This window comes from Octodon degus, unplaced genomic scaffold (genome assembly GCF_000260255.1).
Source record: "Octodon degus isolate 3935 unplaced genomic scaffold, OctDeg1.0 scaffold00056, whole genome shotgun sequence".
NCBI classification, from domain to species: domain Eukaryota; kingdom Metazoa; phylum Chordata; class Mammalia; order Rodentia; family Octodontidae; genus Octodon; species Octodon degus.
Window position 1 is genome coordinate 10,747,339 of NW_004524632.1, and position 15,761 is coordinate 10,763,099.

The 15,761-nt window shown below is 60.9% G+C and overlaps 3 protein-coding genes across 3 annotated transcripts in view; 2 read left to right on the forward strand and 1 right to left on the reverse strand.

Moving 5' to 3' along the window:
* The first annotated feature begins 1,111 nt into the window (after window positions 1-1,111).
* On the forward strand, window positions 1,112-1,642 carry Hspb9 (heat shock protein family B (small) member 9). Its single transcript, XM_004633907.2, has one exon. The coding sequence runs from the start codon at window positions 1,148-1,150 to the stop codon at window positions 1,625-1,627; it is 480 nt and encodes a 159-aa protein (XP_004633964.1). The 5' UTR covers window positions 1,112-1,147; the 3' UTR covers window positions 1,628-1,642.
* Window positions 1,643-2,553: 911 nt separating this feature from the next.
* Window positions 2,554-15,761, reverse strand: part of Rab5c (RAB5C, member RAS oncogene family) — a 14,473-nt gene continuing 1,265 nt past the window's right edge. Inside the window, exons 2-6 of the mRNA XM_004633773.2 lie at window positions 5,256-5,511; window positions 4,538-4,689; window positions 4,285-4,407; window positions 3,696-3,789; window positions 2,554-3,353 (exon numbers count right to left, since the gene is read on the reverse strand). Coding sequence (XP_004633830.1) covers window positions 3,238-3,353; window positions 3,696-3,789; window positions 4,285-4,407; window positions 4,538-4,689; window positions 5,256-5,421 — 651 coding nt within the window. The 5' untranslated portion in view covers window positions 5,422-5,511 and the 3' untranslated portion in view covers window positions 2,554-3,237. The remainder of the gene's footprint in view (window positions 3,354-3,695; window positions 3,790-4,284; window positions 4,408-4,537; window positions 4,690-5,255; window positions 5,512-15,761) is intronic.
* Window positions 6,092-15,761, forward strand: part of LOC111817366 — an 11,736-nt gene continuing 2,066 nt past the window's right edge. Inside the window, exons 1-5 of the mRNA XM_023718137.1 lie at window positions 6,092-6,169; window positions 6,247-6,337; window positions 7,531-7,623; window positions 13,769-13,801; window positions 13,921-14,042. Of these exons, the coding sequence (XP_023573905.1) occupies window positions 6,092-6,169; window positions 6,247-6,337; window positions 7,531-7,623; window positions 13,769-13,801; window positions 13,921-14,042 (417 nt within the window). The remainder of the gene's footprint in view (window positions 6,170-6,246; window positions 6,338-7,530; window positions 7,624-13,768; window positions 13,802-13,920; window positions 14,043-15,761) is intronic.

Consider the following 15,761-nt stretch of genomic DNA (forward strand, 5'->3'; position numbering starts at 1 on the left):
CCGGGGCTGGGTCCGCCATGGCAGCCCGCAGCGGGCGCCGCGCTCAGCCTAGGGCCGCATGGGCGCGGGCGCAGTGCGCAGGCGCCGCGCGGTGCACGCCGGGAGTCGCAGTCTTCCGCTCGGACTTCCAGAGGGTTCCGCCTGGGAGGCCGCAGCTTAAGTGCCCTTCTTCGAGGCCAGTTCTTTCACCCAGGCCTTTCCATTAAGCGGCATCCCCATTCTTTTCCATTTTTTGAGAAGGAAGGGCTCACTAAATTGCTAGATTGGTCAGGTTGGGTTTGAACGTACTATCCTCCTGACTCCGCCTCTCCAGAATACTGGGATGACCTCGCTGAGCCATCTCCCCGGCTCCTTCTAATCTTTCTTGATGGTGGCCAGGAGAGTCACAATTGCTGACAGCATCTCTGAACGTAAGATTTGAGGGGCCTAGAGGGCCTCTTCATCCAAGCCCAAGGGCCGACGCACAAGGCTGGTGTTGCCCAGCCATTTGCCCCACAAAGGTTGTGCCCCTCGAGGCTGAGGAGGGAGAGCTGTCTCTGCGGTTGAGACTGGTTGATTGATTTTTTTGGCGGAACTGGGGATTGAACTCAGGCCCTTGCGCTTGCCAGGCAAGTGCTTATTCTGCTGAGCCATCTCCCCGGTCCTTGAGGTTGAGATTTAAATGCAGCACACCTGCTCCTGGGCGCGGTGGAGCCCGCTAGTCATCCTAGCACTCTGGGAGGCTGGGTCAAGAGGATCGCCAAACTTGAGCTGAAAAGGCTGGCGAGTTAACAGCGCAAAGGCCCTAGGTTCAAGCCCCACCATGGGGGAGGAATTGTAGCAAACAGCCTCCTCCCTTGCTGGCTTCGGGACACTGAGGCACTCCTCTGCACCTCCAGCTGAGCCAAGCAGAGCGCGAAGAAGGTGAAATGGGCCTGCGGCCGCTCCCGGGCTCTCAGATCCAGTCCCGCTCTGCGGTGACACCGTCCGGTCTGGGACCTGCAAGACCCGCACTTGCCACCCCGCGCCCGCCGGGCTCCGCCTGAGCGTGCGTGCGTGCGTGCGTGCGCGCGCGCGAGGCCCCGCCTCCTGGCGCCAGCGGTGCGGGGTCCCGCAGACTCCCCCTGCCTCGCGCACTGTTCCCACCCGCCCACAGTTGCGCCCTCTGATGCGGCGCGTCGAGGGCAGCGTTTCTAACGACCGTGGGGTGGCGTCCCCCGGCCCTGGCGTGGCCCTCGCAGAGCCAGACCGGGGGTCCACGCTGCCCGTGCGGCTGCTCAGGGACACCCCGGCGGCAGCTCCGGACACCGGCAACGCCCAGGGCTTCCAGATGAAGATGGACGCCCACGGCTTTGCCCCCGAAGATCTGCAGGTGCGGGTGGATGGGCAGAACCTGGTGGTCACCGGCCAGCGGCGAGAGGAGCACCGCGATCCACGTGGGGGCAGCTACTCCCTGAAGCAGAAGGTGTACCGCCAGATGCAGCTACCTGGGGACCTGGACCCCGCCGCCGCCACCTGCTGCCTGACTCCCTCCGGCCAGCTGTGGGTGCGAGGCCCATGCAGACCGCCGCCTCTGCTTGAATCCCCGCCCGGCCCGTCCAGGAGCCTCAGCCGCCAGGGATCGAAGAAGGGCCCCAGCACCGCCTAAGCCAATAAACGAGTGTGCAGCAGCCTGTGTCACTGTCTTCTGGGGCCGGGCTGCGGCGCACACCTGAATCCCGGCCACAGGCTGTGCGGGAGCGTCACGAGTGTAAGGCCAGCACAGGCAGCTCTGCGAGACTTTGTCTTAGAACAGGAACAAGTGGCGGGGAGGTGGCGTCCTGGGCTCACGCCCAAATGTCCCCCCAGCAGAAAAGGGTGGAGGCAGAATAGGCACCCCAAGGCCAAGCAAGGCCTCCCCCAGAGTCAGAAACTGGGATGGTGTGGCCTCTGGCCTGCGGTGGCTCCAGCAGGGGGCAGCAGTGTAGGGAGGGCCCACTTGTCACCTGTCGCAGAGACCAAGCTGGAGGAATAAGAGGAACTGCTCCAGCTGCCTGGAGGGAGCTGAGGAAGCAGTGCAGACTTGGCCTCGTGAGGAGGCGCCATTCCGGAAGAGGTCGGGGAGGCCTGGTACAGACCAACCCACCCTACGGGCGGCTGGGCGTGGCGGCCCACACCTGCTGTCCCAGCACTCTGCAGGCTGAGGGCAGCAGGATCACTGTGAGTCTGCAGCCAGCCAGAGCTAAAGTGAGACCCTATCTAAAAAATACAGAACTCTGAAAAACAAATCCCATGGACATCCTTTCTGGTGCCCCGGAGCCCAGCGATCTACACCCCACATCCCTCAACCTAAGCTGGCAGGGGCAGGGTGGGGAAGAGGCAAGGGCGAGCCCCCTGACTTCAAGTGTGGCTGGCCCCAGATAGGTGCCTAGCAGGGCTGTAGACGCCATGGCTCCCAGTTACCACGACTACCAGCATCCGGGACAGGGAGAGCTTTTGCTCCCGGAGATGTGGTGGTAGGCTTTAGAGTAGCTCTGGTGACGCAGAGAGGCCGAAGTCTGGCAAACTCTGCCAGAGAAAGACAGAAGACGAGGGTGAGGTCCATGGACCGGCTGACTATATTGACAAGATACTGATTGGTTACATGTGAAGAAACATACAATACAAAACACAGAAAAGTTGGTTCCATCCCTGCTGTGTCCCCTACCCCCAATACTCATCGTGATTTGGTCAGAACAGAGCTCAGAGCAGAGGCCAGAGTGACCGAGGGGGACGTCTGGGCCATGGGTGTGGCTGTCACAAGGACACTGCAGTAATGCCGTGGTCCCCTCCTGCCCCCAGCTGGCCGGGCCCAGGGGCTGGATCCCTTCCACGGCCCAGGGCTGGCCCACTGTCCTGGGTAGGGCCACTCCTGACAAAGTGAGGCCTGGGTGCTCCGAATCTGCCTTCCAGCAAGAAGATACAGAGGTGTCGCTGTTCCCGCTGTCCGTGGACGAGGCGGGCACAGGAGCATGGGCTATTCCTGCAAAGGACCAGCAGCAGAGCAGCAGGAAGGGGCAGTGGGAAGAGCAGAGACCATATATATTAAAAAAGTGACTTAAGACTTAAAATCGAATTAGTATTTGTACAGAAGGTGCAGGTGGAACAATTCCCCAGCCCAGGGTCAGAGTCAGACAGAGAAACCACGAGCCTCCAGCCCCGCAGCCCAAGGCGGCGTTAGGTGCGGCTGGCCAGCGTGGACTCTGGTGGTCGTGGCTGGGGTCTGGTGCTGGCGGGGGCTCAGTTGCTGCAGCACTGGCCCCGGCTGGCTGGGCTGCTCTCCTGCAGGTCCACGCCTCGGCTCCGGCCCGGCGCGCCTGCTGCGTTCTGGGGCTCATTCTTAGGCAGCTTTTTTGCTGTGGGAGACGGAAAAGGAGTTTGTGGGCTTCTCCCGTGGGTGGAGCAGGCCTTCACCACCCCTCTGGGGACCATGACACAGAAGCTGGGCACAGCCTGAGCGCCTCACCTAGAACCTCAAAACTATAAGTGATAAGGTCAGGATTTGAACCTGGAACCGGGGAGAGTGAGAAGATGCTAAGAAGGGGAGGCCAGGATAAGAGGGCTGACTCTGGCCTGGCTCAGTGCAATTCAGGATGAGTGGCCCTGCTCTCGGCTCAGATGTGGGGACATCCGTGCTGTCCACATAGGAGTCCCAGGTGAAGGGGCCCCACACGCTGCCCAGGACGAGGGCCACTCACCGATAGCCATGAAAATCTCGTTCACGTTCATGGCGGTCTTGGCAGATGTCTCCATGAACAGCAGGCTGTTGTCCTCGGCATAGGCTTGTGCTTCCTGGCAGAAGGGGGACGGTGTGGGTAGCCCTAAGCCCAACCACTGAGCCTTCCCCACACGCACCCTGGTGCCTGCTGGGCCTCAGACCTGGGCCTCCTCTCCTCTCAACTTCCAGAGCAGCAGCTGAGGCCCCCCGGCGTCCCCGCACCCCCTTCCTGCCCCCGAGGCTCTCCTGGGAAGCTGCCTCACGCACGCACACTTGCATACCCAACGCTGGCGCCACTGCTTGCAACCATGCGGCCTGGACAGACAGCGATACTGTGCCCAGGCCGGGGGGTCCCATGCCGCAGAGGTGGACAGGGCTTCAGGCAGAGGCTGGGTCTCGGCCAGTGAGGCCTGAACCCATGCTCCGCACCTTCCTGGACAGTCCTGAAGACAAGCGCTTCTGGGCTTAAAACCCAGTTTTTAAAAAAAACTACACTGAGGCCTGCCATGTGCAGCTCACCCCCGAGTCAGGGAAAGGGGCAGCTCTGCCCTGGCGCCCGCTGTGTCTACCTGGAACTCCACAGCCCGCTTGCTGGCCAGGTCGGCCTTGTTCCCTGCCAGGGCAATGACGATGTTGGGGCTCGCCTGCCGCTGCAGCTCCTTCACCCAGTTCTTGGCCCGCGCGAAGGTGTCCTGAGAAGAGAGGCCAGGGTCAGGGGCGGGGCGCCTGCGCGGGGCGGGGCTTGGGGACGGTGCCCGGGCTCCCAACAGCTGCTCCCAGCAGACAGGCTGGGACCCACCCCAGCCCCGGAGGGGGTCGCACCGTGTTGGTGATGTCGTAGACCACGATGGCTGCTTGGGCGCCCCGGTAGTACATGGGTGCCAGGCTGTGGTACCGCTCCTGGCCAGCTGTGTCCCAGATCTCAAACTTAACCGTCGTGTCGTCCAGGCAGACCGTCTGTGTGAGGAAGGCCGCTGCGGAGGGGGCCACGGGCACATACAGGTCAGGGCCCCCAAAAAACCACCGGAAGGGGTTCATGCTGGGAAACCAAGACTGAGGGCCCGACTCTGCCACCCGCAGAGCAACACACAGCATCCCTGACCTTTACTCTCCTGGGGACACCACCCCAGGCTCCAGACACTCCACTGGCTCGCCTGCCCTCAGCTCTGGCCGGCCCCATCCTGTGTGGTCACCTTGAACTTGGACCTTCAGGGACCATGGGTCTGAGATGGGAACATGGGGCACAGGGCCAGTGCCCCAGCAGGGGCTAGAGCTATGACAGTCAGCTGGGATCCCCTGTGCCTGACTCAGCTCTCCTGAGCAGGCTGCCCCCATTTGCTCCACTTCCTGTCAGCTATGGACTGGGCAGGCGTGGAGGAAGCAGGAGGACTGCTGATGCAGATGTTTGTGCCATGTGCACAGAGGAGGTGACTGGAGCCCCAGGCTGGCCCTAGCTCTGCCTCATGGCCTCTGCTGAGATGCACAGGCACCGGCCATCACAGCTGCCTCCCAATCCCCTCTGCATCCCCTGGCCGCTCACCTCCGATGGTGCTCTCCTGGTACTCGTGGAACTGGCCCTTGACAAAGCGGAGCACAAGGCTGGACTTGCCCACCGCTGACTCCCCCAGTAGGACGAGCTTGAACTGGCAGATCTTGTTCCCCGTGGCCGGTCCGTTGGGGCGAGCTGTGCCTCCCCGACCCGCCATGGCCTGTGCGGCTGGCTGTCGTGGTCCCTGGGAGCGTGAGGCAGGGGCCGGTGCTTCGAGGAGAGGCACTTGGTGGGGAAGGGCCTCCAACTGCAGGGACAGGGCGGGTCAGCCTCACTGAGCTGCATGGACAGCTGGCTGGCCACCCGCGCAGCGCAGGCTCCGGGTTCCGGGGAAGTGCCGGCTGCCTAGCACGCGCCCACACGCTCCCTCCCGGGTACCAACAGGGGCGGCATGGACAGAGCGCCCCTCAAATAGCACCCACAGGCTCTTGGGTCAGCACACAGTGCACACTGCGATCCCAGCACACAGGAGGCTGAGGCAGGAGGATGTAGTGTGAGGCCAACCTGAGCTACACAGCAAGACCCCATCTTGAAAATAAAAGCCCAGGAAGGTACTAGGATTTAGGGCAACAGCCATGCACCTGCAGTGAGGCCCCAGCACAGCGGCCTCTTGGTGTGGAAGCCCAGGATGAGAGAAGCCCCTTGGCACATACTCTGTGGCGGGAATCCAGCCAGCTACCTCTCTGAGGGGCAGAAACTGCACACACAGAACAGACCAGCGCGGGGTGCACCCCAAGGGGCTCCACGCACAGTGGACAAGCAGCTAAACGCATGGGCGCCAGCTCTCCCATCCCCCTTCACGGCAGATGTGGGGGAGCCAGGGCATGATGGAGGGGGAGGCGGCGGCGGCGGCGGCTGAGGCCTGTGCCCTCGTGCCTGCATCTCAGTCCTGGGGACTGCTGGAGGTACCAAAGCAGCACTCCAGCAGCAGGGACCCAGGTGGCGGCTACTCAAGGCACCCACGAGCCGGAGCTGCCCCCAGCAAGAGCGGGCCGCCCTGCGGCAGGACATGGAGGACGCCATGGGTAAGGCGCAGAGCCATCATCCCGGCCTACAGCAGCATGTCAGGAAGAGTGAGTCACTGGCCAGGAGCAAGGATTTCCTCCAGGGACAGCACCAGAGCAAAGGGCTGTGAAACGGGCCGCCCTCACCCCAGAGGACAAGGAAGGAAGTGGGGGCGCTTCAGTATGCCAGGCAAGGCACTGCTCTGCCAGCCAGGCAGCCACTGTGCCGACTGCCCGGTTGCCGGGCTTCCTCTCAACACCCTGAGTTCTAGGAATTCAGCGCTGACCCACAGGAATGGCTTTCGAAGCCCGTTAGCATTTGCTGAGCACCTGACTACAAACGTCAACTCCGAGACCTAAGCATAAACTACTCCCTACCTTCAGACAAGCAATTGACACTCTGTACACAAATGGGCATTGCACCACCAGACTCATGCCTCTATCCCTTCAGGGCCGCCCCACGGAAGCTGCCTGCATGGGACCCTTGGGTTCCCACAAGGATGGACACCCCAAGGTTAGTAATGCCCCCCTAAGGCTGGAGAAGCAGAAGCAAATAGCAGCGAACCTTCCTAGGACCCTTGGGCCAGCTGCGAGCCCTGCCCAGAGGGTACACACCAGGAAAGGGGCTCTGCCAGACTGCAGACCGAGGAGGCCGCTGAGGACCCCCACGGCTGGCGAGCAGAGGCACTGGCTCCCAGAGAACCTGGCGGGGTCAGAGGCTTTCAGGAGGCACCAAGTCACCACGGAGTCCAGAGCTGCCTAGGACAGACACAACAATCTCACTTCCCCTCCTCCAAACTGGAGCCTACCCAGCCTCCTGGATTCTATAGCAGTGCCAGGACGTGGGGTGCCCTGTTCCGCATGTCCCCCAATGCTCTGCAGAGGGACCCTGAGCTCCTCACCACCTTGTGCTCAGGAAGCATGGGGTCAGGTGGGAGGCCAAAACATGGGGTCTGCTCCTCCTGGGTGGCCACACTGCAGCACCCAGGGTATGAGAACAGCTGGACCCAGTAGCAGCAGTCTCTGTGTCCTTGGCACACGTCTATGAGTGACTCTGGGGACCTGATGGGCTGGACCTGGGACTCCAAGAGCTAGAACTGGGGCCACAGGATGACATGGGGTCACGCTGAGCCCCCAGGTGTTACTGTAGCGTCCTGTCCCCCGGGGCAGGCCCCCTCTCCAACTCCAGCTGCCTCTGTGGACTTCCCAAGGAGCCGGTGAGTTCTGCTGACTGGTCTCTTGGGCTTCCTGTTTGCCTGCAGACTTCGTGTGCATAGCGGCACTGCCAGACAGCGGGCGACAGGACCTAGGCTGTGGGGTGGGGCTGGCGGCAGCCCTGGGGTCACAGCAGCAAGGTGACCAGGTTCAAAGGCTGTCTAAGAGCGGAAGCCTGGGCAGCTGCACAGTAGGTTAGGGAGGCCCCTGGGCCCCTGACGCACAGGAAGGAGCTGAGCCTCAGGGCAGCGCTGCCCGCTTCATGCTGGTCATGGGCCAGAACAAGGGAGCGGCTGGGCCTCCCCAGTGTGGCCAGGATGCTGGGGGCTACGAGGCAATCCAGCTGTGACCTTGGCCTAGTCACACGCTGATGCTATCAGCAGCCATCAGCAGCCTGGCTCCTTATCTACAAACTGGAACTTTTCATACTTATTGCCCTGGGTGGCTGTGAAGATTGGATGACAGCTTGTGCAGCGTGGCAGGTGGAGGTTTCCGGAGAGGCCCCTACCAGGCGAGCCATCAGGCAGCCAGGGCCCAGCCCTGCGTGGCCAGGTACAATGGAAGCGGGGCCAGGAGGTCACCGCCCGGGGTCACACAAGTAGGCAGTGAGCGGCACAGCCCCCACGCAGATTCACTCGGCCAGCTCCCTGCCAGCCATGGAGACCCTCAGCCCAGAGAGGTGAGGCCGCCTCTGAGGGGACTCCCGCCTGCGCTGACAAGGCAGGCTCACAGGGAAGAAGCACAAGCTCCCACTGCAGCCCAAACGTGCTGCTGTGGGCCGGCTCACTCCACAGCTGCTCACGAAAGCAAACTGCCCCGCCCTAGCTGTTCACATCTGGACACTTGCATTCAACCCTGCCCTCAAACGTGAAAGTGACACATTGGTAGCAAGGACAAAGCTGCTGCTGATGTGGGGTTTCGCACATAACAATGTGAAATTAAAGCTTGGAAGTGGTTAAGAAGCCGGTCTAGCTCTCCTGCGTTCATCTTCGGCTTCTCTGCAGCTCGCAGAGATTCAGATGTTTTTAGTAACAGCCAAAAGATGGAGGTGCAGCTCAGCTGGCATAGGGCTCGCCTGGCACCAGCAGCTCAGATGGCCTTGCTACGCTGACTGAGGAGGGGCTGAGGTCACGGGTACGCCGCACATGCGCATGCACGCACGCACACACCCCTCCTGCAGACCACGAAGCTCATGCCTCCGTGCTTGCACTCAGTCATGGTGCTGAGGCTTTCTGGAGTACAGGTTACGGTGCAAGGCTTCTCCTCTCCACTGCTCATGCATGACTCCATAGAGAGCGAAGGGATGGGACCAGGGACATGTATCCTCCCATGGCCAGGCCAGGCCTGGCCACGAGCAGGGAGAGTCGCTGGGAGTCAGCACAGGGCACCTCACCCAGCTCTAGCCTGGCAGCGGGCAGGGAGGTGACAGGCACCGGCAGCAGAAGGGCGGACGCTGCCTGCAGTTGGCCATAGAAAGTGACTCCTGGAGACGGAACCCATGCCTGCCCACCCAGCTCCCGTGAGTGGGCTGAGGCCCAGCCTCCGCCCTTCAGGGCCAAAGCAGGGAGCTGCAGCCCCTCCACCCGAGTCCGCAGATACCCAGCCCCAGCCCCCACCCAGGCCTGCAATGGGTGCCAAGGAGCGCAGGCCCAGGACACAAGGCCACGCGCCTAGGCACCACCCAGGACAGCACAGCCAGTTCCTGTGGCTCGTCCCTTGGGCTCAGGCCAAGAAGTCCAAGGTGGAAGCCACCCTTGAGAGAGACACTGGCAGGCGCTCCCGAAGCTCCGAGCCTTCCGTGTTCTCCGCAGTGCATGGGACCCGGCCTGTCCTCAGAGGAGACTCCAACAACTGATCCTTGTGCCTCAGCCTCCTAAGTGCGGGGATTACAGGTGTGCTCTGTCTAGGCATTCTGGGAGGCCCCTGAATCCCAAGATGATTTTCTAGCCCTGCACCTCTCCCTCGCACAAGCCCCCGGTGCACAGTGTGAATGGGACAGGCATGGCACCTCTTACTAAGGAGAGGTCCGGAAGGACCGGCTAGCCCCCAGAGCTGCCTGGCCCTCCCCGGGCAGTGAGTGCCATAGGACCCTACTGACCGGCACCTCACCCCTGCAGGGCTCAGCATCCCTGCTCCAGGAGGAGCTCTCTGAGTGAGGACAGCTGCCACTGTGTTGCCCCAGTCCAGGCCTCCAAGAATGTCCACTAGAAGTCACTGGGGGTGGCAGCACACCTGTCCCCGGTCACTCAAGCTGGCAGCTTGTGGATGCCGTGGTGGTGCACAGTGGCAGTGGTTGCCAACAGCTGCCCTTCCCCTCCTCCTCCACGGACACTGCAGTGGACCCCTGCAGTGGGCTCCTTGGCCAGGTCACCCACCACGCAAAGTCAAAGTTCTGGCTGTCCCAGCAGTAGCACAGACATCTACAGACAGCATTTCAGGGTGGTCTTTCCTTCTGCACTTTAGCTGAATGAAATGCGGGACAGTACCAGGTGAGGGCTCGGGGGACAGAGGGGCCACACTGCAAAAGACAAATCACGCTTCCTCTGTGGTGCCCCCTTTTCAGGGAGTTCTGTAGGGACCAACCTTGGAGAATTCAGAGGTGAGAAGCCAAGAACCCGGGGGGCCACTGCGGCCCCTCTGTCATCACCCCTATAGCACAGGCCACAGGTGTGCATGGGCGTGAAGGGCCATGAGGCATGAGGAGGCCCATCCCCGGGGACCCTACCCCAAGGGAGCCACAGCCAGCAAGGGCACCGGCTTCTTGACAAGGCCTCGGTCAGTGCCACTTGCCTGGCCACATGGCTTCAGCCAAGCCCTGTGCCCTGTGGCTAGGGTGGTGGGGACTCACTGAAGCTCCTGCTGCCCACTGGAGGGCCCTGGGATGACAGGGTGGGGCCCACCAGAAGGGAAGGCTGGTCAGGGTGCCTCTTTCCAGAGCTGCCTCAGCCAGCCAGCCTGGGTTCCTGAGGAGTGGGGACAAGCACCTCACCGCATACCTCAGAGCTGCAGGCAGCAGGCCCAGGGACCTCCTTCATCCCCAAACTCAGGAATGGGACATGAGTTCCTTCCGACGCCAGCAAAGGTGGTGACACTGGAAATCGGGCAGTGGCTCTGAGCACTCTGAGGACCAGGAGGGCAGCTGGAGAGACCAGCCTCCTCCACGCCACTTGAAGGGACACACTGGGCTAGGAGCAGAGGCAGGAGGCCTGTGGCCCACTCAGCCTCCAGCCCCACATCCAGAGGTGGCAGCATGGTGGGGCTGCAGCTCCCTCTGTGAGACGGGTGCATTCGGGGCAGAAGCCAAAGTGGGGGCACAGACCTGGGCACGCTCAGGGAACTGAAGAGCCAGAGCGCGGGCAGGTTTGGCGGGAATTCAGCCCTGAGACAGGGGCCTCCGTGCGCCCCCCTCCTTGTCCCGGTGTGCCGCAAACTGAGAAGTAAACCCCAAGTGTGCCCTGCTTGCGTGGACCAGGCAGAGGAACTGGAGGAGCGGAGCGGCGCCAGGGCCAGCGCCACCTGACCCCACACGGTGTCTCCAGTGACTCTGGGAGGAACAACCCTTCCGTGCCCAGATCTCCGTGTGAAGCACAGGGCAGACGCGAACGTTGGCTGGATGCACAGCAGCCTCGAGAAGAAGCCGGGCTCTGGGATCAGGCAGGAAATATCCTGAGAGCGCCTCGCAGGGCCAAAGAGCAAAGGCGCCCCCAGCCCAAAACACAAGCGAGCGCCCCTAGGTGTGTGTGTGTGGGGGGGGCTGCTCAGGAACAATCCACAATCAGAGAAAGGAGTCATCCGCTACTCTACACAAAGAATGGAGTAAATAAATGCGGGGTGGAGAAGGGAGAAGGAAAGAACCGAGATGCACTATGCAGGTGTACCGATTGCCCACTGTGAACCTAACCCTATGATCTACAGATATGGGCCAATACAAATCAAAAATAACATAAAATAAAAAGGGCCTGAAAGCTAAACAGACAAACGTGGGAGCACGTCTTGTGCAGCTTATAGCTCAGGTCATCAGTGGACCTCAGAGACGAGGCTCAACTCTCTGTGCCCCAGCCCGGGCTCCCCAGGGACACAGACTTCCCAAGAGGGGGGAGGTCAGGGTTAGACCCCCGGCCAGGCATGACTTGGCCACGCGATTGTGGCCGCCATCAACTGGAGGCCACTTAGGCCAGCCGTGGCTGCACCGCCACTCTTTTCTCAGGCCTCCCCTGCAAGCGCTGGTGACAGATCGTGTGTAATGGTGCTGAAAACCAGGCCAGGCCAACTTAGGCTGTTGAAGAGACACCTGGCTAACACGTCTGAAAACACCGGAATCCAGGGTCGACGGCAGCTCTCCTAAGTGCATACTCGAAGATATGTGTGCTGACCACGCGCAGGGAGGCCGGGGAGCCGGCCCACGTGTAGTAGATTCGGTCTCCTCTCCTTCCTTTCACCGCTGTTGCAGATAGAGCCCAGGGCTGCGCTTGCACTCCCCACCCAGAGAGCTCCCAGCAGGCTCGGGCACCCACAGACCACACCCACCAACTCTAGGGGGGCCCTGCGGGGTGCTAGCCCGGGTAGGCACTGCAGGCTGAGAGCTCCAGTGCTCAGTCCTGGCGGGCAGCAGGCCGGAACCACGCCCCCCGTCTGCGCTCCTCCCTCTGGAAATCGGCGTTCCCACAGCAGTCCTTGCTTCCACCTTCCCTTTGCTCTGCTCTCCATCCAGCTACTTCTAGGGTACGCACTAGAGATGCCAAAAGTGCGGACCCGGGGCTCCACACACGAGCTCCGGGAGCGCACGGAGGAGCTAGGGTCAGGACGCTCCAGTCCATGCCTGCTGGGAACCTGGCCAGAGCCACAACAAGGGCTCACAGCCAGAGAAGGGGGCGCAGAGAACAGGGATACAGGGTGGGAGAGCGCCCAGGGAGAGAGGGAGGGATGGACAGGCTTCCGCGGGGCAAGGAGTGCCGCCAGAGGAAGCGGCGACCTCCAAGCTGAGCCCCACGGGCCGCCAGGCAGAGCACGGGAGTGCAGCTCTGGCGGCTGTTCTGTCCCACACACTGGCAAAGAGCCTCTCCTGACTGCAGAGGACCCCTTCGGACCACTTCCGCACCGTCCACCCCGCTCTCCCGCCAAGGCTCGGGAAAGCACCGCCACTTGATTTTTGGGCAGCATAGTGTTGTTTTGGAGCCAGTGTCTCACTATGTAGCCCAGGCTGGCCGCAAACTCACAGCGATTCTCCTGCCTCACCGTCCGGAGCGCTGGGATGACAGACAGGCGCTCCTGTGCCCAGGTGGACAACACAGTTCTTATTTGTTTATTTATTTTAGAGTTTTGAGACAAGGTTTCATTATATAGTTCAGGCTGGCCTTGAGCTCCGGATGATTCTCCTGCCTCCGCCACCCGCATGCTGAGATTACAGGCCTGTACCTACTGTGCCTGGTTTTGGGTAGCTCAGTATTTGTTTGTTTGTTTATTTATTTATTGAGGCAGGGCCCACCACATAGCCCAGGCTGGCCTCAAAGTTGTAGTAGGGCGCCAGCCACAGCCTCCTGACTGCTGGGATGTGTGCCACCACTTTTGGCTTTGGACATCCTAGTTCTTATTTTTAAACCCAACCTGACACACTGCTTCTCTAAGAGCTCCGACAAAAGTTCCAAGGGGGGAAATGCAAGCCCAGGAGTCTGGCAGGAGCCCGGAGCAGCCTGCGGCTACCACCACGCGGGCACCCAGCTTCCTCGCCAGCTGCAACCATGCGAACCTGCACTTGGACCCAGGCAGACAGACCTGCCTGCTACCTGGAAAGTGGGCTGCAGCGGGAGGCGCCCGTCAAGCAGTCTCCTCTGTGAAGTGGGACACAGCCCACAGCAGCTCTGCCCAAGATCCAAGAAATGAGAGGATGCATGAAAGAAGCCAACAGGCAAGGGCCCCGGTGCCCAAGTCCCAAGGGCGCCCTTAGGCCCACCCACTGGCCTGTGCAGACCTGCCCGGTTCCTGCGCCTCCTTCCCACTGTCTCCAATTCCAGCAGTATTTAGGCTCTACTGCCCTGGAAGGGACAGGCTCTCGGAGGTCAGGGGACAAGCCCAAAGTAACGCACTCGGGAAGGAGTAGAGTGGGCGGAGTGCAGGTCTGGCTGGCTCCACAGTTCTACCCCGCGCCCTCTGCCCCACCATACTGCCTCAGTTTCCCAAGGGGGGGGTCACAAGATTTTCTAATAAGTTCCTGCCTGGTGGGACTGAGTCCATTTCTGACCTTGCTCTGGTTCCTGGTAAACTCTGATGAATTCTTCCCGCTTCTAGCTGAAGGCTCTGGGGAAGAACCAGAGCAGATAAGTGAGTGTGCGCGCGTGTGTGTCTCCCAGGCTGGCTCCAGAGGTTCCCAGCCCTTACTCAGCAGTAGGACCCTGTGCTCTCTCACTTTTACTTTCATTTTTCTGCAATCTGATTGTAAGGTTTCCAGGAGAGTAACTGCACAAAGATTATCAGCAAGCGCCTGGCCCGTGTGGACTGGCAGAGGCAGAAGAGGCAGGAGAAGAGAGATGTCATGAGGAGCCCACCGGCCAGGAAGCTGACAGTGAGCAGCTGGGCTGGCCCACTCGGTTAGCAGAAGGCCAGAGGGGAGCGGCCCAAGTCCAAATCTGAGATTGTCTCTGAGGTGCACACACAGACCCTACTACCACTGCCACCAAAACCCTCGGGGGACAGCGAGTAAGGAGAATTCTAAGAGCCCGCAATTTAAAAACACTAGTTGTTCCTCCTGCAGCGGAAAGCCAGAAAAAGGCCAACTGGTTCCGAGAGGCAGAGGAGAGGCTGCCAGACCTGGAGCCCCAGCCGGGCCCGTGGAGGAGTGCCAGTCTGCCTGCTGGGACCCTGTAATTTCTGAACGGGAGAAGCTGCACAACCACCCAGGCCCAGGTTCCCTCACTTTTCTAAAGCCTGTTGTAGAGTCAGAGCCGGAAGGTTCACCCACACAGAGGGAGAAGCGGCTCTGGGAAGCTGGCGGGCCTCATCCCAGACTCCCAGTGCATGCTCCAGCTCCAAGTGTGCCCCCGGAGCACGAGGCCCAGCACAGCGCGGTGCCACACTCCATAGGCACATGCCCTCTCTCCACACCGAGAGCCAGGCTGACCAGCCTCTGACCAGCCCACACGGCTGGACGGTTGCGGTGCAGCTGGTGACCCTAAACAGGGCTTTCTTTTTGTGGCTGTTGTCCAATAAAAAGGAAAATAAGTGCACCGTGGGTCTAGCTCAAAACATTACAGTAGGGCTGGGTGTGGTGGCACATGCCTGTCATCCCAGCACTGGGGAGGCTGAGGCAGGATGTTTGCTGCGAGTTTGAGACCAGCCTGGGCTACAAAGTGAGCTCAAGGCCAGCCTAAACTGCACAGCAAGACCCTCTCTCCAGAAGATAAAAAAAAAAAAGTTATGGCAGTGCCAGGGATGTAGCTCAGCACCACAGAACCTGCCTGGCAAGCTCAAGGTCCTGAGTTTGACTCCCGGTACAAAAAAAAATATATAGAAACCAGAGCAAGGCACAGTAGCTCACATCTGTGTTTCCAGAATCCAGGAGGCTGGGGCAGGACTTCTGAACTATCCCGCCAAACCTCCTCTCAAAAACAACAGCAAGCTGTCGGAATCTGACACTAGTCACTGTCCAGAGGGAGGCCAGACGACCAGAAAGCAGAACCTGCAGCTCTGCTCCGCAGCAGCCAAAGGCAGCTCAAGTGGCCCAGAGTGCCGAGGTGCTGCAGAAGCCCACGGCTTGTGCCGCTGGCCTCCCTCCTCCGCTGCAGGTAGCAAGGCTCAGTCCTGGTCCGGGCCAGGCTACTCCTCATTAAGGCACAGTCCACAGTCTGTACTTTGGCCATGTAACAAAAAAAAAAAAAAACACCCAAACCCACCTTCCAGCTCAGTCAGAGACAGCAGCCATTTCACACTTATGTCCCAAGCCACCAACCACAAGGGCCATGTGTCCAGAGCTGAGGTGTCGGGGCAGTTAAGAGTGCAGGGTGACCACTGTGATCTCAATTTATTCCTTTCCAGTAGGGCCAAGCCATTATGGGCTGGAGACCTTGGTGTGGCAGCAACTGCTGTTTGGGGTGGCATGCATGTGTGGGGGTCGGAAAGAGGTGCCACCAATCCCAAAGGCCGCGCACTTGGTCTCAGTCTCATCCGGGGCCAGTCAGTAGTCCTCAGAGCCAGCTAGGAAACCACTCACATGCTCTGGGTGGGCAGGGCTGGGCCTGAGCTAGGGAGGAGGAGCAGGAGGAGGAGGGGGAAGAGAAGAAGGAGG

Coding starts and splice junctions, on each gene's coding strand:
- Hspb9 (XM_004633907.2), top strand. CDS start 1,148: ATGCGGCGCGTCGAGGGCAGCGTTTCTAACGACCGTGGGGTGGCGTCC.